This window comes from Gigantopelta aegis, chromosome 4 (assembly GCF_016097555.1).
Source record: "Gigantopelta aegis isolate Gae_Host chromosome 4, Gae_host_genome, whole genome shotgun sequence".
NCBI lineage: Eukaryota > Metazoa > Mollusca > Gastropoda > Neomphalida > Peltospiridae > Gigantopelta > Gigantopelta aegis.
The window spans coordinates 31,545,449-31,572,374 of NC_054702.1; the positions used below are offsets into that span (position 1 = coordinate 31,545,449).

Here is a 26,926-nt window from a genome sequence, read left to right on the forward strand (position 1 = left end):
CTGACCTGACCAGTTAGCACGTAAAATACAAAGAAAGGTTATTAGTTATACATAATGACTTTTTTTTTTTCTTCTTCTTCTTCTTCTTCTTTTTTTTTTTTGGATAGTATAAACATATTATAAATGTTGGTTCCACGTGCATGGGAGATTTCATACATTTTAATGTAGCAACTATATTACAAAATGTTAACATCATAACCAATGGAACTTGAATTGTTATCAGGCAACCATAAAGCCGCGGCACAATCCAGGGGAGGTAAATCACTATAATGTCCTTACTGCTTTTTCGTAGTGCTACGATTTCGCCCAACGTTTGTCGATGTTCAAGGATTTTAAGACAACAACACAGATTTTTCGGTGGCTTAAACTCATGCTGTAGAAATTTACTAAAACCTCCATCACAGTTCGTGCCTAGGAGTGTAAGTTGGAATTAGTTACGTAGTAACTTTGTATGCATGCATGCTGCTTTCACTTGTCCTCAACTTGAGGCTCAAGTGCGTTTCACCTCGTCATTTCCGGTATTAAAAATTAAAGGCGCACTATCGAAATTGCACAATAGTCAGAATTATTTAATTTAATTTTGGTCTTTAACTGCTAATAAAATATTTAACTTCATTAATTAGTACCTATAGTAAAAACTACCCCCCCCCCCCCTGTTTCCCATTGGTAGGTATCGCCAATTGTCGAAAACTCTACAAAATCGAAAACCGTATTATTTTACTTCCGGGTATTTTGTAATGTCTGTGCATGTTCGATCATCGACATTATACTTAAAAAAAAGTTTTATGCACAATGAAATGTATTATGCAAGTTAATTTGTAACCTTTGATCTTATTAAATGCAATGCAAATGCATGCCTAAACAGCAACAGGTGCACGACGGAATGCACACACAATCAAACACTTCCGCTAGCACTGCCGATTGAATAATGACTGGTCACTTCCAGATAGCCGCTTTCAGGTCACGTGATTGTCACATGACTTTTCGCGTGGAAAAGCCGATTTTGTGTGTTGTTGCCATTACGTTGATAACGTCATAGTACGGTTTTCGATAATCATTTTAAAATAACGTTTACATATGTTAAAAACAGTTTTAACGTAAACAGGAATCCAAAAGTGTCACAAAAATTGAAAAATACTAACATCGCATAATGAGCTTTAAAAAGCAAACATTTGGAACGTCACTGTAGTATAGAAGTACCATCGATAAAGTGAAAGTAGCATAGCCACCGCAAAACGCAAAAAGGAATCCCTCCAAATGATTATGTATATATTTCAAAGGCATTACGCACAGTACGCATGTGCGTAATGCAAAAACAAAATCCGGGAATAGGTCGAGGCTGTCTGTAATTGTTCTATAAAATGTAGCGGGTTTTCTCTGATGACTACGAGTCAGAAATACCAAATGTTTGACATCTAATAGCCGATGATTAATTAATCAATGTGCTCTAGTGCTGTCGTTAAACAAAACAAACTTTATTAACTTTCCTGAGTCTGTGGGATTCTGCATGTAAAAAATCTCTTATTGCTAATAGGAAAGAGTAGGCCTACCAATAGCCTATTGTGTGGTGACAGCGGGTTTTCTCTCTCATTATCTTTGTCATCCTTAACCATAACAGTAATTAAAATGAGTTGAGTGCATTGCTAAATAAAAACATTCTTCCAATGGCCTGTTTTACTGGATGTATCATGAGGTTACAAATGAGGCAAACAAATCAAGATTGAATTTAACATGTGGCATATTTCTTAATACTTCTTTTCTATGCTTTTGAATACTGCAGGGATTATCCAGGTGTTCTGTGGGTCCGAACATAGGCCCCTTTCCAACAGAAAATAGCACTGAAAATTTCCCATTTTTTGGCTAAAATTACCAATATATATATATATATATACATACAGGGTTTGTAGATTATGGTAGCCCCATTCCCTTGGGTTGTGATATTCAATGTTGAGCTAGTTAAATAACTACTTTTGCCATGCCTGATGGCTAGTAAAAAACAAAATTGTCAAATGTCACAGTTATGTCTATTTTGTAGATATGAATATCCTGACCCCACTCCAACCTCCAATGTTAGTGTTTTTAAGCTTTTTAGATGACATATTTGATTATTACTATTATTCAGTAAAATTGTATTATAGTGAATATTTAATCGTGGCTGGTAAAAATTTTAAATCACTGGTCCCATGGCTAGTGGATTAAAAAAAAATTCTAGAAGCCCTGTATATATATTTAATTATGTCTGAAAAAAAATATTATAAATTAATATAACAGTGATGTACTGTAGTGACCTGAAAAAAAATCTCAAGTATGATTTACTTGAAATTTTCCCCAATTCTATCAGACATGAGACCCTGGTGAAAAATCCTGGATATATCCCTGGGCTTCCACGGAGCAATTTTATCCCTAAGATCACCTTAAGTGCATAAAGTCTACCTTGTACACTTACGGTGATCTTAACATTAAGATCAGTTTGTGGAATGGGGCCCAGGATTATAATCTGAAAGAAAACTTAATTTAATTAGTTTTTTTCTTCCGTCCGTGACCAGTACTGCTATCCAGTTATTGAAGTAACATGATTGGTCATGGCATCTGCTGGTAAAACTCTCTGTAGACACAGATACTTGCAAATACTTTATATATATATATATATATATATGGTTCTTACATGTATATGTTTTAACATTAAAATCTTCCTGGGTATTTGTTTTGTTTTTTTAAATTTCTGAATGCAGTGGTCTATAAATATTACTATACTATTTATTTCTGCGTAACCGATAAATGGGTCACGCAGATTTTCAATTCTCAGAGGCCTGACCTAACTAAATTCACGTGAGCCGACTTCTGTTACCTAAGATTTTGAAATGGTGTCCCTTGGTGTGTTGAATTTCACTCAAGACAAATGTTTTTCAGAAATGTCCTTTGAATGACATGTCCCATTTTATGTCTGATTGAAAATTGTCGTCATTCGTAATAATAATCCTTAAAATCAGGGTTTCTGTCAGAGGATAAAACAGGTATGGTGCCATACCCAAATGTGTTTCCAGATTTTAATTTTTTAAGTTAACCTTTTGACAAAATTAATGGCACTTATCATTACTGTATGATTTTCTTAACCCTAACCCTAAACCTAACCCATATTCTTTCTGGGGGAGGTCCCCCATACCGTGTCAACATAGTAAATATTCAGTTGCATAGTGCCATACCTAAAAATTTCTTTCTGGTAGAAACACTGAAAATGTATTTTCATGTGCTTTTTTTTCAGCATTTGAAATACTCTCCTAGATATGTGGCACCAAAATCTTTTCAGAAAGTTTTCATCACAAGTTCAAATTTGTTTAGAAAGGTTAGTACATTTGTGATCAGACTAAATTTATTTCATGGAGCATTAATTTCATTTATTTGCAGTATTATTTTTTCAGTTTTTTCTCTTCTTTTTGAATTGCTTAATAAAGCTGAGACAGGTTAAACAGGGTATGCACTTGGGATTTTTTTGGACTGGCCAGTCGGGCCACTCACAGCAACACTTTGACTCGCCCGTACAACTTTTGAATGGCCTGCAATCGAAATTCGTTTTAAAAAAGAACTTACTTAAATTTAACTTTAAAAACATGTTATCATATCATACAAACAATAATAACAACACAAAAGAGGGAAACAGAACTTGTTTTAGTTTTATTATAAACTGTTGTAATTAAATTCTAATTATTATGTTGTTACGGGACCCAAACAATCAAACATCTGGAATGTTTTACCAAGGTTCTGTCTTGGAATGAATATGGTGCTTTTATGACCGTATGACGAGGAATTAAAAGAATTACTAAGCTGATAGCAATCTATACAAACAGTAATCACATCCACTAGAGAAATAAACGTACATCACAAGTTAAAGCATAATTATCACTATTTTACAGAAGCAGGTCAACCCGCCCCAAAACCAACTTGCCCCCAACACGGTTGGTCAACTCGCTTCACACTGTTTAGTCAACTCATATCTTTACTATTTTAATAATTAATATACCAACATTTTAAGCTAATGTGCATTAAATAGTGTTGAATATGCATACCATTCAGAGTCCAAAAGCCTTACCTGATCATTCCTTTAAGGAAATAAGGGACAAACTCACAAACGTCGTTAAATTAGGTTTGACAGTTCATTGTAATAGATTATTATTTATCCGATATTAAGATCTCCCCAATATAAAACCATTTAATAAGTGGTGGTAATAGTTGTAGACGTTGATTTTTCATTTTGTCACAATTATTTACAGACAGTAAAGTTTGGGGCAAGTTGTTTAAACACTCGGACGAGTTGGCTTTGGGGCAAATTGACCACTCCGATTTGAACTCGCTATGTAGCAAGACATTGCTGTTTGTGCTCTGGAGCTAACCCCCCCCCCCCCTGGGTGCGGTTCCATCTGCATCGTCGCCCCCTCATCTACTCAGCGGAAGGATACCAGCTTGCCACCGATGGACACGACCAGCGGGACACTGGACACTGCCATGTACCAGTCACCACCGCAACAGCCCACTTCTACTCCCAAACCGACTCCGGTGAAGCGGTTAACTTTACCTACCGTTCCCATTGAGTAGGCAATGGATACAGTTGTTGCCGCGGCTGCTAAGCGGAAAGCCATCACACCACCAGACAACCACCCTGCTAAGTCGAAGCCGCCTGTTCCAACAATCCCCCTGCCTGCTGAAGAGGAGGACGATGTACTGGGGAAGTGGTCACTATTATGTCCTATATGGGTTTGGTTGCGCATATATTAATAGGAAAAAAGTTAAAAACAATAAATAAAAAATAACTTTCTGATTTCTTACAAACATTAATTATTTTAATTTTCGGTCGCCATGTGGGCGACACATTATAAGGTTTTGACTTGCCCGATGCTATTTTGAGTCACCATGGGCGATCGGGTGACCGTAAAGTGCACACCCTGGTTAAAATATTTTTATTTTGCAACCATCGTTTCAATTGACAGAATATGCTGCTTGCAGGATATGACTTTTGACGTCATTTATGTGATGTCACATGCATAGCTACATTACAAAATCGCTCATTTGACATCTAGGTCATCATGCGATGTGGCTGAAATAACAGAAATAATAGCTTTTCCCCTTAATATTTATGGTCTGCAGGATTAAGATAATAACTAGTTAATGACATCAGATATCTGCTTTATCCTCAACAGAGCCTCACAGAATTTCCCATTCTTACCTTCACAGGATAAAGCAGATATCCGACGTCATTAACTAGTTATTCTCTATGTATGTAACAAATATTAAAGCTGAAATCTATAACATTATCTACTAAGTCTGATTTCAGTTTTGTCACAATAATAAACTGATTGACTAATGCAGGGATATAAATGGAAAATCTTCAGTTTTAGTAGATCTCAGTTTTGTGATTTCACTGAATATGGTTGATGCCTTGTTACCACATTTTTTGACATAATTATATTATATTGTACCCGTCAGCCAGATGAGTGATTGTACATGTAATTAAAGAAAACATGTATGTGGATGCTGTATTTTAAATTGTCAGTAGCCACATTAGCCCATTGTTATACTGATAGGCTGACAATCAGGAGTTTGATAAATATGCTCACTTGATTGATAACTAAGGCTAGAGCTTTTTCAAGGTCACGACAAATATGAATTTATTAGTCTAATGGACTAGTGCTTTCAAAAATAAAATAAGAACAAAAATTTAACAGTTTCACTATTGAATATTTCTTCTTCTTTTTTGGCCATCAAGAGTCTGTAACCCATTTCTAAAAATAATCTACCTACTGCTAAGTAACATAAGTTACAATATTTAGCCTATTTGAAAGAAAATATAGATATATACTATATAAAAGGCTGTTCTTTTTTCAGTTTGTAGGAGTTTAGTTTGATTTCATTGTTTAATGTTTTTTCTAGATATTTGCCAGGAAAGTTGGAAAGAGGACATGTTTCCACCCTGGTGCCACAACACTTTCTCCCAATGAGCTCGCAAATGGGGGCAGCGACATTCGATCCTGGGATATAATCCGAGCCATGATGTCATACATCTGGCCAAAGGACAATAAGGGCATCAAGATACGTGTTGTCATTGCCATCGGTCTCTTGGTTGGATCAAAGGTACAGCTTACACGGGTTGAGCCTTATCTAGGATTTTAGTGTGGGAGGGGAGAGAAGAGGGGACAAGTAGGGCTCCATCGAGTTGCTGAGATCTGCCAGGTTAAACGAAGAAGGAAGGGTTTTCTTTAACAACGCACTCAACACATTTTATTTACAGTTATATGGCATCAGACATATGGTTATGGACCACACAGGTATTGAGAGAGGAAACCTGCTGTCGCCACTTTAAAGGCTGTTCTTTTCGATTAGCAGCAAGGGATCTTTTATATGCACCATCCCACAGACAGAATAGTACATACCATAGCCTTTGATATGCCAGTTGTAGTGCACTGACTAGAACGAGAAATAGCCTAATGGCAGGTCAAATGAAGACTATTTCATCCTAATATAAAGCATCATGGTGTTTGTGCACGATTTGAAAACTTATTTCAATGTAAAGTCGCAAATGTCAGCGCATTAATTAAATTGAACTCGGGGGGGGGGGAGGGGGGGGAGAAGAGTTCTGTCATATCAAGGGGTTGGGGAAGACACCCCCTCTTTAATCCACTCATGGTTTAGACCACAACCTACTTTTGATGGGTGAATTATGTACCTCACTAGTATTCTTGTTTCTAGTATGTGTTTGATTGAAAATCTAAAGAATGCATATATTGACATTGTAATAAATTTATATTTGTTATTTTGCAGGTACTTAACGTTCAAGTTCCGTTTGTATTCAAGTATTTAGTAGATTGGTTAAATGAACCAAACCACTATCTAAATTTGGAAAATGCACCAGCTACCATATTGACTGTGGCAACGACCCTGGTTCTAGGGTGTAAGTATTTTCTTGTATGACATACTTGAGGAACATGTTCAATAATGGAGTTGGTAGAGTGCACACTTGAAGCGCTTGGATTGTTGGATAAACCCACCTTGATTGTTTTTGTGGGGTTTAGTGGACATATATTGCTTTAACAGTACTCTCAGAATGCTTCTTCTAATCTTCATTTGTTGTTGGTGATCACACACTAGATATTTGTATTTTAAATAACAACATTAAGTACTGAACAGTTAATTTGTTGCTGTTACTTTAAAATTATTAAAATAAATTTAGTTATGATTAGCAGTGGCGGATTCAGAAAATCCATTTAGGGGGGGCATGAGGCGGAATGCCAAGGGAACTTTTGGGGAGGTTTGGAGGGAGATAAAAATTATAACTGTTGCAAAATTTATATAGTACTACAAAAGGATTAAATATCAGTGCTATTAATATCTTTAATGTCACCTCAAAGTTATCTATCGTCAATTTCTTTCATGGCAAGGACGAAATTAAACTATACAAAGATGGCTAAAGGGATGTGTCTGGGGCAGGATACCAACCAGTCACAAACTACCACATCCTCAGCAAAGTATGTAAAAAAAAAAAAAAAAAAAAAAATTGTCAAAGGTCATTTTAGTCGGCCTCATTTAACATTGGTTCTGCCTATAACTAAATGTGGTCATTATTAAATGAAATAAATTGATTAGATCTACATGTATATATTAAATGTATAATATACCTGTTTATTTTAAATGTATGATATACATGTATATATTAAATGTATAATATACATGTATACAATCGAACCTCGTTAATCCGGACTCCGATTATCCGGAAACCCCACTTTCTGGACAGACGAGCGACAAAACGAAACGGCAAATTTATTCATTAGTCCGGATATTCAGCTTCCGGATCCGGACAGTCATAATCCAAAACAAAGTATCAAGAATAAAGGAAATTTGCTTAATTTAACCGGTTACTGCTAAAATAACAAATCCCCTGCCTTTAATAAACGCGACCAGTTAAGACCAGTCAGGCAATCCACACGAGCTCTAATGGCTGCAAGGGGTTTCACACCTCTGTTTTACACACTTATCGATTTGGTGCACTGTGTTAGATATACCGCTCTATGATCCTGTGGTGTTTTATAATCTTTAGAACAGTCAATTAAGGGTAATTCACTTTGAGTTAGACAAAGGGAGACTATTCTGGTCATGATTCAGTAGTCCGGAAATTTGTTTATCCTGTCAATTTCTGGGAAAACCATTCTGTCCGGATTAACGAGGTTTGACTGTATATTAAAAGTATGATATACATGTATATATTAAATGTATTACACAGATGGACTAGCCAGGGCTGGTTCTGCTGGTCTCAATGAACTACGCAATGCTGTGTTTGCCAAGGTTGCCCAGAACTCCATTCGAAGGGTGGCCAAGAACGTGTTTTTACATCTGCATAACATGGATCTCAGCTTTCACCTGTCACGGCAAACGGGTGGTCTATCTAAAGCTATCGACAGGGGTGTAAGGTTGGTACCCAAAAAAACTAAAATGTTGTAAATTCATTATTATAGTTTATACTGTTTTGTTAACAAAAATTTGTCAGTAGTACAAAGGAAAAACAATAAAGTTTGTTACTTCTCTTTGATTAAAACCAACAGGTTGCATGAAGGACGGTAACTTGTACATATTTGTATGTTATGCAATTGTTTTGTATTTGTGCACAGGCTGTAGATTCAATCAAAGTACTCCTGTGATGTCAAGCAAAACAAAGACCGATACACAGTCATACTTTATTAATACCAGTTATTTTTCAAACATGATATATTTATATGGTGTAAAAAAAAAAGCTGAAAGTTCAGTAAATTTGGTCTTTGTGAATTTAAAAAAGATATTTATTTATTTACAAAGTTTCATGAAGGACTATAACTTGTACATATTTATAAGTTATACATGCATTCTGTATTTGTGCACAGACTGGACTCGAAAGCAAGACAAATACAGAATATATTGTCATACATTATTGGTAGACATTTATTTATTTATTTATTTATTTATGGATACATTTATTTTGTGATAAAAATACACTTCTGCTTGCCTACCCTCAAATTCATGTGAGTAATGAAACGCTCACCGTAATGTTATTTCTTGAGAGCTAGGACTACATTAAAGCTTTGCAAATTCATAAAATATGGGTGGATGTATGTGTACTTTGTACACATTTCTACATTAAATTTTATGGAACATATATGACTATTTTTGTGATTTTTCTTTTTTCAGGGGTATTAATTTTGTTCTGACTGCTTTGGTGTTTAACATAGTCCCAACAATATTTGAAGTATCACTTGTCACCAGTATTATGGTAAGGAACCCTATTTATCAAGTACAAGTTTAATAGCTGAATGTAATACAGAAGTACTCCCCTTTAGTTCAGTGGTTTTTGGTGTCGTGGTTAAGCCATCAGAGATACGGCTGGTAGGTACAGGGTTCGCAGCCTGGTACAGGCTCCCACCCAGAGTGAGTTTTTTAACGACGCAATGGGAAGGTGTAAGTCCACTACACCCTCTACTCTCTCACTAACAACTAACCCACTGTCCTGAACAAACAGCCCAGATAGCTTAGGTGTGTGCACAGAACAGCGTGCTTGAACTTTAATTGGATATAAGCACGAAAATAAGTAAAAATGTACATGAGGAAATGAAATAATCATGGAAATGTATAAACATTAAAAATACTCTGTCCAACAAATGCTATTTAAAAAATTTAATATCTATATATATATATAAAAAAAATTGCATCTCCGATATCTATCATTGATCAGTTTGTGCGTTCTGATGGATTACTGATGACAAAGATATTGTGTGATTCCCAACATAAACTATGATTTCTTTTCTCGTCTTTCAGTACTACAAATGTGGAGGCATGTTTGCCTTGGTTACACTGGGGTGCATTGGATCATATGCAGCTTTCACATTGCTGATAACACAGTGGAGGTAATGTTCCAAGTCCTGACATTTACCTTTCTTGTGTTTCAAAGCCTGATTACAGAGTATATCCTTACTGACAAGTAACCGTAACCTATCTTCCAATTGGAAATTGTTTTCTTGTAGACACAGGAAAGTGTCACCTGCTGTATATTAATGGAATACTGTAAATAAATTGATGAAAAGAAAGAAAGGAATTCATGGTATTTGAAACCAAATTTAATTCACTACATTGGTAGATATGCTTGTATAGAATATAGATATGTCATGTGGGATTGAATGTCAGTAACAGTTAACTTCATGATACTGTGGTTGAGTGTTTTGACTGAATTAAATAGTGGCTGTTAATAGTTTTTGAGTTCCTTTGATGTAATTGTTTTTCTTTATTGTGTACCAGGACAAAATTCCGAGTGGACATGAATAAAGCTGATAGTGAGGGAGGCAACATGGCTATTGATTCACTCATTAACTACGAGACTGTCAAGGTAAGAACGTCGTGCTTATATTTACTGGGTGCACCTCGCATGAAACTTAGGTTCAACCTGCCATTTTTCGCTAAACGTTTGCAAACTATTTTGACTGGTTTACCCGCTGGTCATTCGGTTTAACGTGTAGCATAAAAACCAGTCTAGCAAGTGTTGGTGACAAACAGCTGGTTGAACTTGTCCCAGATTTAACTCTTTAACAGATTTCACAGAGACTTTAACTTTATTTTATTATTATATAAACTCTTCATATATAATAATAATAATAATAATATCACAGATTGAAACACTAAAAAATAATAATTATTATTAAATATTTAATCTTTAAAAGTTGCACAAATAGTTAATTTTTTGTTATATTTTACCTTGTAGTAGATCCAGAATCATCTAGGGACTGGTGTAGAGTGGGGGACGACTATTGGTATTTTATAAGAAATTGTTTTTGCATTCCAAGGGCAGTTGTCAACAAAAACGAAAGGAATGTTAACTTCTGGACTGTTTGACGTTTTGGAACATGGCACATGATTGTATTCAGTGGCTCACAATAGCTTTTAGTAGAGGAGGAATGATAATAATTGTCAATATTGCTACTGATATTTTAAAAATCTATTTTGGAGAAAATCGGGTCTCATTGGGTTTTTTTTAAATTTAATGTACATTAAAACATCTCAAAACTGGACCATCATCAATGATAATTCCCTCAAAACTGGGCCACATATTTTCAAAGCTATCTTAGTTCTACGATATCATAAAACCATCGGGTATTATGACATATGTCTTAGTGACATCATAGCCTAAGACACTCTTACAATATTGTAGCGCTAAGATAGCTTTGAAAATATGTGGCCTGAATATTTTTCATGATTCCTTTTAAATATCAGTACAGATTACAGTACAGATGCCCCTTAAAAACTTTTTACTAGGTCCTATGGGTGATCGGTTTAGAAGAGTTTCACTATATTAATTGTGTTTTTTAATTTCAGTATTTCAACAATGAGATATATGAAGTGAAGAAGTATGACAACATACTGAAGAAGTACGAACACGCCTCACTGAAGACCACCACGAGTCTGGCGCTGCTCAACTTCGGTCAGAACGCAATCTTCAGTGTGGGCTTGACTTCCATCATGTTCTTGGCCAGTCAAAATATCATGGCAGGTGAGTTACGCTGTATCCTAACTGCACGCATACAGCACGACGGATAAATGTGTCTCGTGGCATGTGTCCATTTAGGATACGACAATTGAAATCGATGATTTCTAAAATAGTCGCTCGCATCCGGTTAGGATACAGCTTTAGGGTGTACAATATATTTTAGTGGTTCTATAAGATTATAGTTCATCTTGGTGCTTGTAGTAGTTTCAAATTAATTAAGAATTGTCTGTTATTTCTTTTAGATTCATTAGGGTATGAAGAGAGAAAAAAGGCGTGCAAAATGTTTGAATTGGCAAGATGAATCTAAAAGAAATAACAGAGAATCCTTATAATTAAATTTGAAACATACATATTAATATAAAAACAGACCAGATCATATTTTATTTCGATTCTGTATTTAGTTAATAAACAATAACCTTCAATAATACAAAGAAAGAAAGAAAGAAATGTTTTATTTAACGATGCACTCAACACATTTTATTTACGGTTATATGGCGTCAGACATATGGTTACGGACCACACAGATTTTGAGATGAAACTCGCTGTCACCACTACATGGGCTACTCTTTCTGATTAGCAGCAAGGGATCTTTTATTTGCGCTTCCCACAGGCAGGATAGCACAAACCATGGGCTTTGTTGAACCAGTTATGGATCACTGGTTGGTGCAAGTGGTTTACACCTACCCATTGAGCCTTGTGGAGCACTCACTCGGGGTTTGGAGTCGGTATCTGGATTAAAAATCCCATGCCTCGACTGGGATCCGAACCCAATACCTACCAGCCTGTAGACCGATGGCCTAACCACGAGTGACATCATCAGGTATGGTATTCCCTGATGACGTCATCTTTATGTGAATAGAGAAATCATTGCTATAGCTGGACTAATGTGATGGCTTTAATCTGTAATGAACATAACTGAAATGTAATTACTTTCATGTGGAACAGAAAAGGTAGATACCTAAAGAACTTGGGTCAGAGGCCTGAATAATAATTAGTTTTTTTCTTTGTTTTTTTAAACCTTTAGCAAACTGCATGTGTATAAAATATAATTTTCTTCAGGTTCGATGTCAGTTGGTGATTTAGTGTTGGTGAATGGTCTGATCTTCCAGCTGTCTTTGCCCCTGAATTTCCTCGGTTCCGTGTATCGAGAAGTCCGCCAGTCTTTGATCGACATGCAGGCCATGTTTGGTCTCCTGGCACTCGAGTCAGCAATTAAAGTTAGTCTCTGCTAGAACCATGTTTGATATTCTGTATGGTTTTCCTGTATACCAGAAAAGCATACAAATGTACCCTTTGTGGTTCAGAAAATTGGCTTAGACGGTGCATGTGCAGGGTGAAGTTTTGGGGGGTTCAAAATTTGTTTAAAGTATTTTCTTAGGAAGTTTGATTCAAACCCCCTAGAAACTTGCTTACTAATTTACACCCACCTGCTTAATTGTCAACACACACACTCTTGCTTAAATAAACTACACTGCCTTGTCATTCTTGTTTTTAAATGCCTATTCTATTTCTTTTCAACTTCACCTGACCTCAAACAAATGCATATACCCCTGAGGATAGTAGTCTGGTCCGTACATCCCAACAGCTAGTTTGTACCCTCCCAAGCCTCCCTGTTTCCAATTCTCCATGTCATTTGCTCAGGGAAAAGAAGGAAGTTACAGTTACGTGACCAGAACAGAATGGATGCAGTAGAAGAATTTTACCCCATCCCATTGGCTGTTGGGATGTTTGGACTAAACTAGTATCCGTAGGGGAATGTACATTTGTTTGAGGCCAGGTGAAGTATTCATAAAAGAGAAAACACCTAAAGTTTTCTCCATTATCTTCTCACAAACATATACATCAGCAAAAAAAATGCTAATAGTTTTACTTCAGCTTTTATGTCAGCATTGGCTAATGCTGATGCAAATGAAAAAATGCTGGGGATGGGGCAGTCATAGTCCGTCCCATCATTCTATTAAAAAAAAGGGTGTTTTTTTTAAAAATAATTTCAGTTTGGTTTGACATAAGAAGAAAAGTAAATGTGTTTTGGAAATAACACAAAATTACTATTTGTGTGTGCAAGTTACATAACAAACTGCTGCGAAATAAATAACTTGGAGTAAATTTCATAGTATGAAAAAAGGCATTCCCTGTAGGACGGACTATAGAATAGGTTATTTTCTTTCAATGCTGTGTTAATATCATTGTCTACTGGTCAGTGACCAGCAAAAACTATTATTGATATATATTTGAAAAAAACTTTTACAGTATTGCATTAATTTAATTAGTCTACTTCTTCTCTCTCTCTCCACACACCACACACACACACACACCCCCCCCCCCCCCTGCATCTTTGTGGACCCATCAACTGACTGGGGGTTTTCTAGTCCATTCCATTGTCCCATGACCAATATATCGAAAGCTGTCTTGTCTATGGATATTTAACCTGACCACCCATTCTTTCTGTTTCCATTTTCTGTCACGGTCTGAGAGGGTAGTATTTAGTTCTGAGGTGAGCAATTCTCAAACTTATTTGAGTCAGCTGTTGATATAGATTTTATTTTCAGACTGAACCTAATGCACCAGTACTGAGTGTTTCCCCGCAAGAATCGGTGATAACGTTCAAAGATGTGTACTTTGAATATGTCCCGGGTCAGAAGATTCTCAACGGACTGTCTTTCACTGTGCCCTCTGGGAAGAAAGTGGCTATTGTTGGAGGCAGTGGATCGGGGTACGTTCATAATAATACAGTCCGTTGTTGGAGGCAGTGGATCGGGGTACGTTCATAATAATACAGTGAACAGGGTTTGATGATGATACAGTGAACTCTCTACAAACTGGACCCTCCATAAACTGGAATTTCCTTTATAAAAAAGAAGAAGTTTTTTGCGGTCCCCTTTTAAATATTTGTACAGAAGAGAACCCCTCTAAACCAGATACCTCTTAAGACTGGACATTTTACTTGGTCCAGAGGGTGTCTGGTTTAGAGGAGTTTCACTGTAATAATATTATTATTCAAGCCAGTATGAACGGGGTTGGGGTGTGTGTGTGTGTGTTATGTTTGCATACATGGCCATTGACCTCTAAAAAGGTGGAAGGCACCATTCTCAATTTTTTATATGACCTGGGGTTAGATAAATTTCTAAATTCTTTGTGGATATGTGATTTATACTTTTAGTAGTCTTCAACCATCTGTCTGTCCGTTCATTTGTTCCAAATAAAGTTTTCCGGACTTATTTTACAATGCCTCAAGATACTGAGCAGAAATTTTATGTCTAGCATTATCATGTGAGGTGACATGTCAAGTTTCTTTCTTGGGGATTTGCCCATTTTTGTGACAGAGTTATGGCCCTTGAACTTAGAACCGATGAGAATTTGTTGGGCCCAGTAGGGGACATGTACATGTATTGCTTTAATAGTACTCACAGAATGCTTGTTTATTCTACAGGAAGTCTACCATTGTACGTCTGTTGTTTCGGTTTTTTGATCCGATGAGGGGAGAAATCCAGATCAATGGTCAAGATATTGAGACTGTGGATCTTGAGAGTTTGAGAAGAGCTATTGGCGTTGTACCTCAGGTAATTGTTTCATGTATAGTGATCACATTGAAAACGTAGAGAGTTTGAGAAGAGTTATTGGCGTTGTACCTCAGGTAATTGTTTCGTGTATATACCGGCCTCGGTGGTGTCGTGGTTAGACCATCGGTCTACAGGCTGGTAGGTATGGGTTCAGATCCCAGTCGAGGCATGGGATTTTTAATCCAGATACTTACTCCAAACCCTGAGTGAGTACTCCGTAAGGCTCAATGGGTAGGTGTAAACCACTTGCACTGGTTCAACAAAAGCCATGGTTTGTGCTATCCTGCCTGTGGGAAGCGCAAATAAAAGATCCCTTGGTGCCTGTTATAAAAGAGTAGCCTGTGTCGTGAAAGGGGGTTTCCTCTATAAAAAAAACTGTCAGAATGACCATATGTTTGACGTCCAATAGCCGATGATAAGATAAAAAATCAATGTGCTCTAGTGGCGTCGTTAAATAAAACAAACTTTATTTTGTTTCATGTATAATGATCACATTGAAATCGTAGAGAGTTTGAGAAGAGCTATTGGTGTTGTACCTTAGGTAATTGTTTCATGTATAGTGATCACATTGAAAACGTAGAGAGTTTGAGAAGAGTTATTGGCGTTGTATTTCAGGTAATTGTTTCATGTATAGTGATCACATTGAAAACGTAGAGAGTTTGAGAAGAGTTATTGGCGTTGTACTTCAGGTAATTGTTTCATGTATAGTGATCACATTGAAAACGTAGAGAGTTTGAGAAGAGTTATTGGCGTTGTATTTCAGGTAATTGTTTCATGTATAGTGATCACATTGAAAACGTAGAGAGTTTGAGAAGAGTTATTGGCGTTGTACTTCAGGTAATTGTTTCATGTATAGTGATCACATTGAAATCGTAGAGAGTTTGAGAAGAGCTATTGGTGTTGTACGTCAGGTAATTGTTTCATGTATAGTGATCACATTGAAATCGTAGAGAGTTTGAGAAGAGTTATTGGCGTTGTACTTCAGGTAATTGTTTCATGTATAGTGATCACATTGAAAGAGTTATTGGCGTTGTACTTCAGGTAATTGTTTCATGTATAATGATCACATTGAAATCGTAGAGAGTTTGAGAAGAGCTATTGGTGTTGTACGTCAGGTAATTGTTTCATGTATAATGATCACATTGAAATCGTAGAGAGTTTGAGAAGAGTTATTGGCGTTGTACTTCAGGTAATTGTTTCATGTATAAGGATCACATTGAAATCGTAGAGAGTTTGAGAAGAGCTATTGGTGTTGTACGTCAGGTAATTGTTTCATGTATAAGGATCACATTGAAATCGTAGAGAGTTTGAGAAGAGTTATTGGCGTTGTACTTCAGGTAATTGTTTCATGTATAATGATCACATTGAAATCGTAGAGAGTTTGAGAAGAGCTATTGGTGTTGTACGTCAGGTAATTGTTTCATGTATAGTGATCACATTGAAAACGTAGAGAGTTTGAGAAGAGTTATTGGCGTTGTACTTCAGGTAATTGTTTCATGTATAGTGATCACATTGAAATCGTAGAGAGTTTGAGAAGAGCTATTGGTGTTGTACGTCAGGTAATTGTTTCATGTATAGTGATCACATTGAAATCGTAGAGAGTTTGAGAAGAGCTATTGGTGTTGTACGTCAGGTAATTGTTTCATGTATAGTGATCACATTGAAATCGTAGAGAGTTTGAGAAGAGCTATTGGTGTTGTACGTCAGGTAATTGTTTCATGTATAAGGATCACATTGAAATCGTAGAGAGTTTGAGAAGAGCTATTGGTGTTGTACCTCAGGTAATTGTTTCATGTATAGTGATCACATTGAAAACGTAGAGAGTTTGAGAAGAGTTATTGGCGTTGTACTTCAGGTAATTGTTTCATGTATAGTGATCACATTGAAATCGTAGAGAGTTTGAGAAGAGCTATTGGCGTTGTACGTCAGGTAATTGTTTCATGTATAGTGATCACATTGAAATCGTAGAGAGTTTGAGAAGAGTTATTGGCGTTGTACTTCAGGTAATTGTTTCATGTATAAGGATCACATTGAAATCGTAGAGAGTTTGAGAAGAGCTATTGGCGTTGTACGTCAGGTAATTGTTTCATGTATAAGGATCACATTGAAATCGTAGAGAGTTTGAGAAGAGCTATTGGTGTTGTACCTCAGGTAATTGTTTCATGTATAAGGATCACATTGAAAACGTAGAGAGTTTGAGAAGAGTTATTGGCGTTGTACTTCAGGTAATTGTTTCATGTATAGTGATCACATTGAAATCGTAGAGAGTTTGAGAAGAGTTATTGGCGTTGTACTTCAGGTAATTGTTTCATGTATAGTGATCACATTGAAATCGTAGAGAGTTTGAGAAGAGTTATTGGCGTTGTACTTCAGGTAATTGTTTCATGTATAGTGATCACATTGAAAACGTAGAGAGTTTGAGAAGAGTTATTGGCGTTGTACTTCAGGTAATTGTTTCATGTATAGTGATCACATTGAAATCGTAGAGAGTTTGAGAAGAGCTATTGGCGTTGTACGTCAGGTAATTGTTTCATGTATAGTGATCACATTGAAAACGTAGAGAGTTTGAGAAGAGTTATTGGCGTTGTACTTCAGGTAATTGTTTCATGTATAGTGATCACATTGAAATCGTAGAGAGTTTGAGAAGAGCTATTGGCGTTGTACTTCAGGTAATTGTTTCATGTATAGTGATCACATTGAAATCGTAGAGAGTTTGAGAAGAGTTATTGGCGTTGTACTTCAGGTAATTGTTTCATGTATAGTGATCACATTGAAATCGTAGAGAGTTTGAGAAGAGTTATTGGCGTTGTACTTCAGGTAATTGTTTCATGTATAGTGATCACATTGAAATCGTAGAGAGTTTGAGAAGAGTTATTGGCGTTGTACCTCAGGTAATTGTTTCATGTATAGTGATCACATTGAAATCGTAGAGAGTTTGAGAAGAGCTATTGGTGTTGTACCTCAGGTAATTGTTTCATGTATAATGATCACATTGAAATCGTAGAGAGTTTGAGAAGAGCTATTGGCGTTGTACCTTAGGTAATTGTTTCATGTATAGTGATCACATTGAAAATGTAGCGAGTTTCAGAAGAGCTATTGGCGTTGTACTTCAGGTAATTGTTTCATGTATAGTGATCACATTGAAATCGTAGAGAGTTTGAGAAGAGCTATTGGCGTTGTACCTCAGGTAATTGTTTCATGTATAGTGATCACATTGAAATCGTAGAGAGTTTGAGAAGAGCTATTGGCGTTGTACCTTAGGTAATTGTTTCATGTATAGTGATCACATTGAAAATGTAGAGAGTTTGAGAAGAGTTATTGGCGTTGTACTTCAGGTAATTGTTTCATGTATAATGATCACACTGAAAACATAAAACTGAATTTGCAGCATTAAATCACTGGTATAAATTGCTCAATGACCGGCCTCGGTGGCGCAGTGATTAAGCCATCGGACTACAGGCTGGTAGGTACAGGGTTTGCAGCCCGGTACCGGCTCCAACCCAGAGCGAGTTCTTAAGGGCCCAGTGGGTAGGTGTAAGGCTACTACACCTCTTCTCTCTCACTAACCAACTGACAACTAACCCACTGTTCTGGACAGACAGCCCAGATAGCTGAGGTGTATGCCTAGGACAGCGTACTTGAACCTTAACTGGATATAAGTATGAAAATAAGTTGATGTACAATCATATGATGTACAAGCAGAAAATGTTATAAAACATGAAGATAACTCATGATTATTTAAATTTTGTATTAAATATTGTGCTTATTTACAGGACTGTGTGTTGTTTCATGACACCGTATACAATAACATCCACTACGGAAATCTGTCTAGCCCTGAGCAACAAGTGTACGAGGCAGCTAAAATGGCGGAAATCCATGACACAATCATTCATCGATTCCCCATGCAGTACAACACACAGGTTGGAGAGAGAGGATTGAAACTTTCGGGTAAAAGAACATCTAAAGATCTTTATAGCTGAGAATACTCAAAGATTTGTAAATTTATTAAGAATCAAAAGCCACAAACACATGACATTTAAGAATAATTATATAAAATTATACTACTCAAAAGAATTTAAGGGTCAGACGATATTTTCGACATTATTTTCTGAATGTCAATTATATTAGCTAGACCATAATGTCACACATGGTATTGTTCCATTTTGACGAAAGTGGGTCTAAGCAACCCATAAATGAATTAAAATCCACTGGTATTGACACTGTCGACTAGTTCTAATGGCGAAAACATGCTTACATTTACACGTAAATTAGGGCGAAAGCGAAAGGTCTGCTAAGTGCCCATAACTTGCTTTTTCACAAAGCGCTTCATTTGCACGCTTTGCATGTGTATTCCATGTTCCCAATGCTGAATTTCCGTATAATTGGAGCTTGCGTTCATGTACGGTGCACACTCCAAATTCGACAATGGTACGACGTCAACTGACTATCGAAGATCGAGGAAGGGCTATTGCTTGGCTTCAGGATGGAAATACGCAAAGAAATGGTGGCAACGGTACCAAGCAACGAATTCTGTTCGAAATCGTCCACGTTCAGGAAGACCTCGAAGCACTACAAATAGAGAGGACCGCTACATCACCAATATTGCTCTACGTCAACGCACAACCACTGCACGCCGATTACGTGACAATCTGAGGACTGCGACTGGAACTCGAGTGTCTGATCAAACCATACGCAATCGTCTGAGAGCCAATAATCTACGCTGCCGTCGCCAGGCTGTTCGACCACCACTCCTACCATGTCACAGAACGGCCAGACGTCACTGGTGCACACTTCATCGGCGATGACAACGTGTTCAGTGGGGTCGAGTGATGTTCACTGATGAGTCCAGGTTTAGTCTCCAGTTCAACGACGGTCGGGTTCGTGTCTACAGACGTCCTGGGGAGCGCTTCGCTGACGTTAACGTTAGACAACGTCACTGGTTCGGTGGTGGCAGCATCATGGTGTGGGGCGGCATCTCTATCCACCACAGGACCCCCCTCTATGTGGTGGATGGCAATCTGAATGGAATCCGCTATCTGAATGAGATTATTCGGCCGCTGGTTCTCCCAGGCCTTCAGCAGATTGGCGGCGGGGCAGTTCTCCAGGATGACAATGCCAGACCCCACCGCGCCAGGGTGGTAACGGACTTTCTCAGACAACAAGGTATCGCCAGGATGGATTGGCCAGCATATTCACCTGACATGGCCCCAATAGAGCACGCCTGGGACGAATTAGGCAGGAGAGTTCGGGATAACCATGCCCCTCCGGCCAACCTTCATGATCTAGGTCAACTTCTTATGGCAGAGTGGCAGGCCATTCCCCAAGAGTTCTTCAGACGTCGATGAGGCAACGATGTGTCGAGTGTATTCGCGCCAGGGGTGGATTCACACACTATTAAACGAATGTTCTAATGTGTAAAATCCATGTTTGACAACCTTCAACTTTGACAGCATGTCATGTGACTTTCTTGTATACAGTGACGTTTATTTGTGGTTTTTTGTAAATATGGAACAATAAATTAAATTTTTGGTGTAGTTTACATCATCAATCTAATACACTGTGAAACTTATTTGGTTATAAATTTTTGACCCTTAAATTCTTTTGAGTAGTATATAATAGTAGATTGATTTCCTCACATTCCATTGCTGGTTATTTAAATAAAATCCAACTGTGTGACCACAAATTATAAATATATATATATTTTTTTTTTTAAATGAAATAAAGCTAACAGATGTACAAATTTGTGGAAGGTAGCTCAGTAGTATTTTGACCTGTGTATTAATAAAAAGAGTATATACCGAGCCAAAATTAAAATGACTGAGTTTTACAGATTATAAGAAGAATTCTGTTGTTTTCTAGGTGGAGAGAAGCAGCGGGTGGCTATTGCTCGAACCATTCTAAAGAATCCACCGATAATAGTGTATGATGAGGCAACATCCAGTCTGGACAGCATTACTGAACAGGTTTGTCATTTCTAAACTTCACAATACGGGGCGGGACGTAGCCCAGTGGTAAAGCGTTCACTTGATGCACAGTCGATCAGGGATCGATCCCCGTCGGTGGACCCACTAGTCTATTTCTCGTTCCAGCCAATGCTCCACAACTGGTGTAACAAAGGCCGTGGTATGTACTATTCTATCTGTGGGATGATGCATATAAAAGATCCCTTGCTGCTAATCGAAAAGAGTAGCCCATGAAGTGGTGACTGTGTTTCCTCTCAATATCTGTGTGGTCCTTAACCATGTCTGATGCCATATAACCGTCAATAAAATGCGTTGTTAAATAAAACATTTCCTTCCTTCCTTCCACCACAATGGGATCTGCTATTCATTGTGATACTTCCATGAATGTAAAAACAAAATATCACGTTCCATTCTGAACTATTTTCAGACGTTGTTTGACTATTGAGGATAAACAGCCCATCGACTCAGTACTGGGCTAGTCTAGCTACAGCCCAAACACACCAGAGCTGGGTCTGGCGAGTCTGGCACTGTTCCATTTCATTTGCCGCCAAATCTGTAGTTCACGCTAGCACCAATGCAGTGTGTGTTGTCACATGTGATGCAGTGCATTTCTTTTTAAGGAGGGGCGGGACGTAGCCCAATGGTAAAGTGCCCACTTGATGCGCAGTCGGTCTGGGATCGATCCCCATCAGTGGGCTCATTGTGTTCTTTCTCATTCCAGCCAGTGTATCACGACTGGCATATGTGTTTTCCTGTCTGTGGGATGGTGCATATAAAAGATCCCTTGCTACTAATGAAAACATGTAACGGGTTTCCTCTCTAAGACTATATGTCGAAATTACCATGTTTGATAAATTAATGTGCTCTAGTGGTGTCGTTAAAACAAACTTTTTCTTTTTAAAGGGTGGTACAGCGCTCACCAGTTAAGACTATTTCTTTTTCCAGCCAGTGCACCACAAATGGTATATCAAAGGCCATGGAATGTGCTATCCTGTCAGTGGGATGATGCAAATAAAAGATTCCTCATTACTAATGGAAAAATATATTTCCTCTAAGATTATGGGTTAAAATTACCAAATGTTTGACATCCAATAGCCAATGATAACAAAATCAGTGTGCTACTAGAGCTTTTACTTTCTTTTTCGACTGTTGATCGTTACATACCTCTGTTTGACCAGTGGCATAGCGTGTTGCCAGTGCCCGGGGCAAGACAAGTATTCTGCCCTGGTGGCCCCGCCCATGCTGCACCACTGTGTTTGACACCCAATAGCCGATGTGTTTCTCAAGCTTGGTTGTCATCAAGTATTCTTTCAATATATTTTCTGAACCTTAATTGAATATAAATGATACATATTTTGTTTTAACATTGAAGTAAACCCAGTCTGAAAAACATTGCTTTACCTACTTTCAGAACATCATGGGAGCTCTTGGAAGTGTCACTAAAGGCCGCACAACCATTGTGATAGCTCACCGACTTTCGACTGTGGTGGATGCAGACGAAATCCTCGTGCTGGAAAACGGAGCTGTAGCAGAACGTGGAACCCATTCCAGCCTTTTGACCCAAAGTGACAGTCTGTATTACGAGTTGTGGCACAAACAGAATTTCTCCACTTTCTCAGAGTTGTCAGAACACATGGAAGAGGAGAAAGAGAGATAAAAAAAAACCCAAAACATTTGTGGGCTAAAGGACTGAATTATTGAATTATTATTTTTACCACGACTGCAGTATGTGATATGTATTTATTCTTAGGGTAAAATGATAAATGTTGAGACATAATCTGTATTTGTAATATATCTGTGATGCACTGGATTATTTCAACTAATACATTATATATATATATGGATTCAAAGAAGAAATGAAGAGACGAAATGCAAGAAAGTCTGTCTAACATACATTAACTACTCTGTCTGTGCATGGCAAGTTTGAAGAGCTGTGCTAATGAATTATTTAATGCAGATGTGTATTTTTTAAAAAGGCATTTGTATCTTCTAAACCTTCCCCTGAGAAATACCTAATAATTATGTCAACTTTATTGTGAAAAAATGCATCATTTACTAAAAATATTATTGTTCTGAAAATACTATCTGCCTCTTGTTAATCTGTCCCAGCAACCTTTTTCTTTATTTCTAAAATTTGGCTTTTATCTCATTAATAGGGCTCGCCCTGGAATGAATTTTAGTCAATTTTCAGACATGATGAGTATTTCCCTAAAAATTGTTTAAAATGTGGTTAATTTAATGAATATTTTATTAGCCACAGGCTAAATGTTGTAGCCATTTTGTAGTAAAATTAGCAATTGGCTAATATGGCAATGGACAGGGTGAGCCACAATTAAATCCAACTCTATACGGCCATCTTTTTTTCTGTTAACTGGAATACATTCAAGTTTCAGAGTCTCATGCATGGTATATCATGTTAGTTTAAAATTTCCCATGTTGAATAACTAATCATGATCCGATTTACGATTGTCATAATTAAACAATAACAATCTGTGAACAGAGACGATCCACATTAATTTGTATCTGGTTATCATACATACAGGACTTTTAACCACATATTTTGATATTGTTAGTTTTAGTATAACCAAGTATTGTGTCATTTTACATGCATTAAAGCTACAATCTCACGGCTACATCCTAACAAGCAATTTAGTAATTTAAGGTTTTTCTTTTCATATATCATCTTTTCAGTTGTATGTGGACTTATTTTTGAAATATTACTAGTATATTATACAAACACGGGGCTTTTAGATCTCACTAATTTGGATGCAAAAGATTTTTTGTCTGTTCTGAGAACAGCAAGCTCTTTTTAGCATAATGTTATTAACAACTGCTGAATGGTTGTAGATACTCAGAAATGTATTTCACGTTATATTATTCTAATTCAAGCATAACATTTCAGTTTGATGTAAAATGTATCGAGTTCAGTATGTTTATATTTAATTTGATCATGTTTATGTGGGGTATATTTGGGTATACAGTACTTGTTTTTGGCACACGGTTTATCATCTTAATTAGCCTGTGCCAAAAAGCCCTAAAATATCAATACCATAAATTGGACATCCATCTCATTTTAATTGCAATTTTAAAAATATACTATTTTGATCATAAATTGTTTAATTTTTTATAATATTTACTAGATGTGAAAATACAAATGACTAGTTTTATTAAACTTGTGCACTTTTGCTACCAACAGGTATTATCAACAACCTACAGTCACAAATCTTTGCGCCATTTTTAACATTAAAACGGGTTAACATTTGCAATATTTGTAACGGTTATTATGGATGCTACATGATAGATTAATAAATTAAGATTTTTCTCCATCCAGTTTTCAGGGCTAGCTCTGGGTGAGCAAAATGTTTCGCCAAATTGTCTATTAAACTTCAAAAATTGCAGAAATCGTCGGTTACTTTCTAACAAATTTAAATTTTTACATGAAATTATTTCGCCAAATTAATATAAAATTCGCCAACTACTTTCAAAATTCACATTTGGCAAATTTGGCGAGTGCCAGAGCTAGCCCTGAGTTTTGCACCATGGTATTCTGTGGTTCAGAAAATTCACACTGAAAAGTACGTTGGTTTCATCAGTGTAGTCAGGATGTTATATGGGGGGTCACCCACATTATGTATGAATTCTGTTATGGGATGATTGGCAAATATAGATAGGGGTGTGTGTGTGATTGGCCCCATCCTCCCCACCCCCAATACACCTGTGGTCAGTTTCAGAAGTGTGTTGTCAGAATGGAAAGTTTTTTATCTTCCTAATGCTTGTAGTAGTTCAAAGTTAATTTTATTTCCTAATATGTTTTTGTTTTTTCATCTCTCTCTCTCTCTCTCTCTCTCTATATATATATATATATAGAGAGAGAAAGACAGACAGACACACACACAAAATTATTGTGAAAAACTCCAGTTTGGGCTACTACAAACATTAAGAGACCAGAAATGCACTGAATCTACAGGTACTGATGTTCTTGAAACAAAAAAGAAAAAGAAGTTTGACACTAGAGCACATTGATTTATTAATCATTGGCTATTGGATGTCAAACATTTGGTAATTTTAACATAGTCTTAAAAAGGAAAACCCGCTACATTTTTCCATTAGTAGCAACGGATCTTTTATATGCACCATTCCACACAGACAGAATAGCACATACCAGTTGTGGTGCACTGGCTGGAACGAGAAATAGCCCAATTGCCCACCGGCAGGGATTGATCCCAAAACTGACCGGGCATCAAGCGAACACTTTACCACTAGGCTAGTCCCACTCCTGTTCTAAACAAGAAAACACATATAAAATTTAATTTTAGTTTAGTTATTATCTCGGAAACAAGTTACAGTGGCAACAAGCTTAGAACAGGCTCATTAACATGTATTCTGTGTACCGGTAGGTCGATGGCTATGCAACCTTGCTTGACACCAGCAATCTGATATTTCATCGAGTAGCCATTTCAACATGGGTAGATTATGTACTTATACAGCACTAAAGGCTCAGTGCTCGCCTGATGCGCAATTGATCTAGGATCTATTCCAATCGGTGGGTCTATTTGGCTATTTCTCATTCCAGCCAGTGCTCCACAACTGGTATAACAAAGCCATGGTATGTACTATCTTGTCTTTGGCATGTTCATATAAAAGATCCCTTGCTGCCAATTGAAAAGAGGAGACCATGAAGTGGTGATAGCGGGTTTCCTCTCAATATCTGTGTGGTCCTTAACCATATGTCCGACAATAAAATGTGTTGGAGTGTGTCGTTAAATAAAACATTTCCATCCTTCCTTATATAACACTATTAACTTTACCAAAGAGATTAATATATTGATTGTGTAATAAAACAAATTTACTAGAGAAAAATTATTATGTGACTGTGTAATAAATAAATATATTGGAGAATTTTATTATAATTGTAATAAATATATTTACTACAGAAAAACCAATATAAAACTGTAATAAACAAATGTATTAGAAAATTTTATTACTTGAGGAGACCTATGTGACTGTAATAAAATTACTAGTGTAAATAGTGTTGTATGACTAATAAACAAATTTACTAGAGTAAAACTATTATGTGACTGTGTAGTAAATTCATTTACTAGTGTTTTGTGACTGTAATAAATTTACTAGAGAAGAAATGTGTGACTGTAATAAATAAATTTACTAATATAAATAGAGATTATTACACGAGCTTGAGCTTGTGTGTCTTATTGATTTTACGAAACGAGTGTCACAATTCTTTTATTGCCCGAGTGAGAGCAATACATTAATTCTGACACAAGTTTCATAATCAGTCTGATTCACACTTGAGTGTAATCATTTCTTTATCATCCACATTATCCATAATAATTTGTTTTAATAACAAGGACCATGTCAAAACATTTCAAATGTACAAGGAGAAGTTGAAATGATATATTGGTAAGCTGGAGAAGCCGCATTAAGTTGTGATGTCAATCGATGTGCATGTGAAATCATTATGACACGTGTCATACTGGTTATATTTCCCCAAATATCTTGAACTATGTGGATAATAAATAGTGTTTCATGATTAATAAACACATATACTAGAAAAAAACTAAATGTGACAACTTACTGGAGAAAAACTATTATGTGACAGAGTAGTAAATAAATTTAGTAGATTAAAAATGCTCTGTGACTGAAAAGTTAGCATTTGTTTTGTTTAACAACACCACTAGAGCAAATTGATTATTGTTATTAAAGTCGAACATTTGGTAATATTTAACTTAGTCTTAAGCTGAGATTCCTTTTGTCTGGTTGCGTTTGCAGCTCCGTTTACAATACGTGTCGAGTGAATCCATTGGACGGCAAAGTATGCGTTTATACAGCCTTTTGGT

The 26,926-nt window shown here is 36.7% G+C and overlaps 1 protein-coding gene across 1 annotated transcript; it reads left to right on the forward strand.

The window, feature by feature from the left end:
* On the forward strand, positions 1-25,170 carry LOC121370374 (ATP-binding cassette sub-family B member 7, mitochondrial-like). Its single transcript, XM_041495545.1, has 15 exons — positions 1-419; positions 3,263-3,343; positions 5,923-6,123; positions 6,811-6,940; positions 8,267-8,453; positions 9,205-9,286; positions 9,829-9,917; positions 10,306-10,393; positions 11,377-11,551; positions 12,608-12,765; positions 14,098-14,261; positions 14,979-15,108; positions 18,882-19,056; positions 20,968-21,071; positions 22,483-25,170. The coding sequence occupies exons 1-15, from the start codon at positions 270-272 to the stop codon at positions 22,726-22,728; spliced, it is 2,160 nt and encodes a 719-aa protein (XP_041351479.1). The 5' UTR covers positions 1-269; the 3' UTR covers positions 22,729-25,170.
* The last annotated feature ends 1,756 nt before the right edge of the window (positions 25,171-26,926 follow it).

Excerpts from the sequence above, each read along its gene's own strand:
- LOC121370374 (XM_041495545.1), top strand. The coding sequence starts at position 270 with ATGTCCTTACTGCTTTTTCGTAGTGCTACGATTTCGCCCAACGTTTGT. Across the intron at positions 6,124-6,810 it reads GTCTCTTGGTTGGATCAAAG|GTACTTAACGTTCAAGTTCC; the intron begins GTACAGCTTACA and ends GTTATTTTGCAG. Across the intron at positions 8,454-9,204 it reads GCTATCGACAGGGGTGTAAG|GGGTATTAATTTTGTTCTGA; the intron begins GTTGGTACCCAA and ends TTCTTTTTTCAG.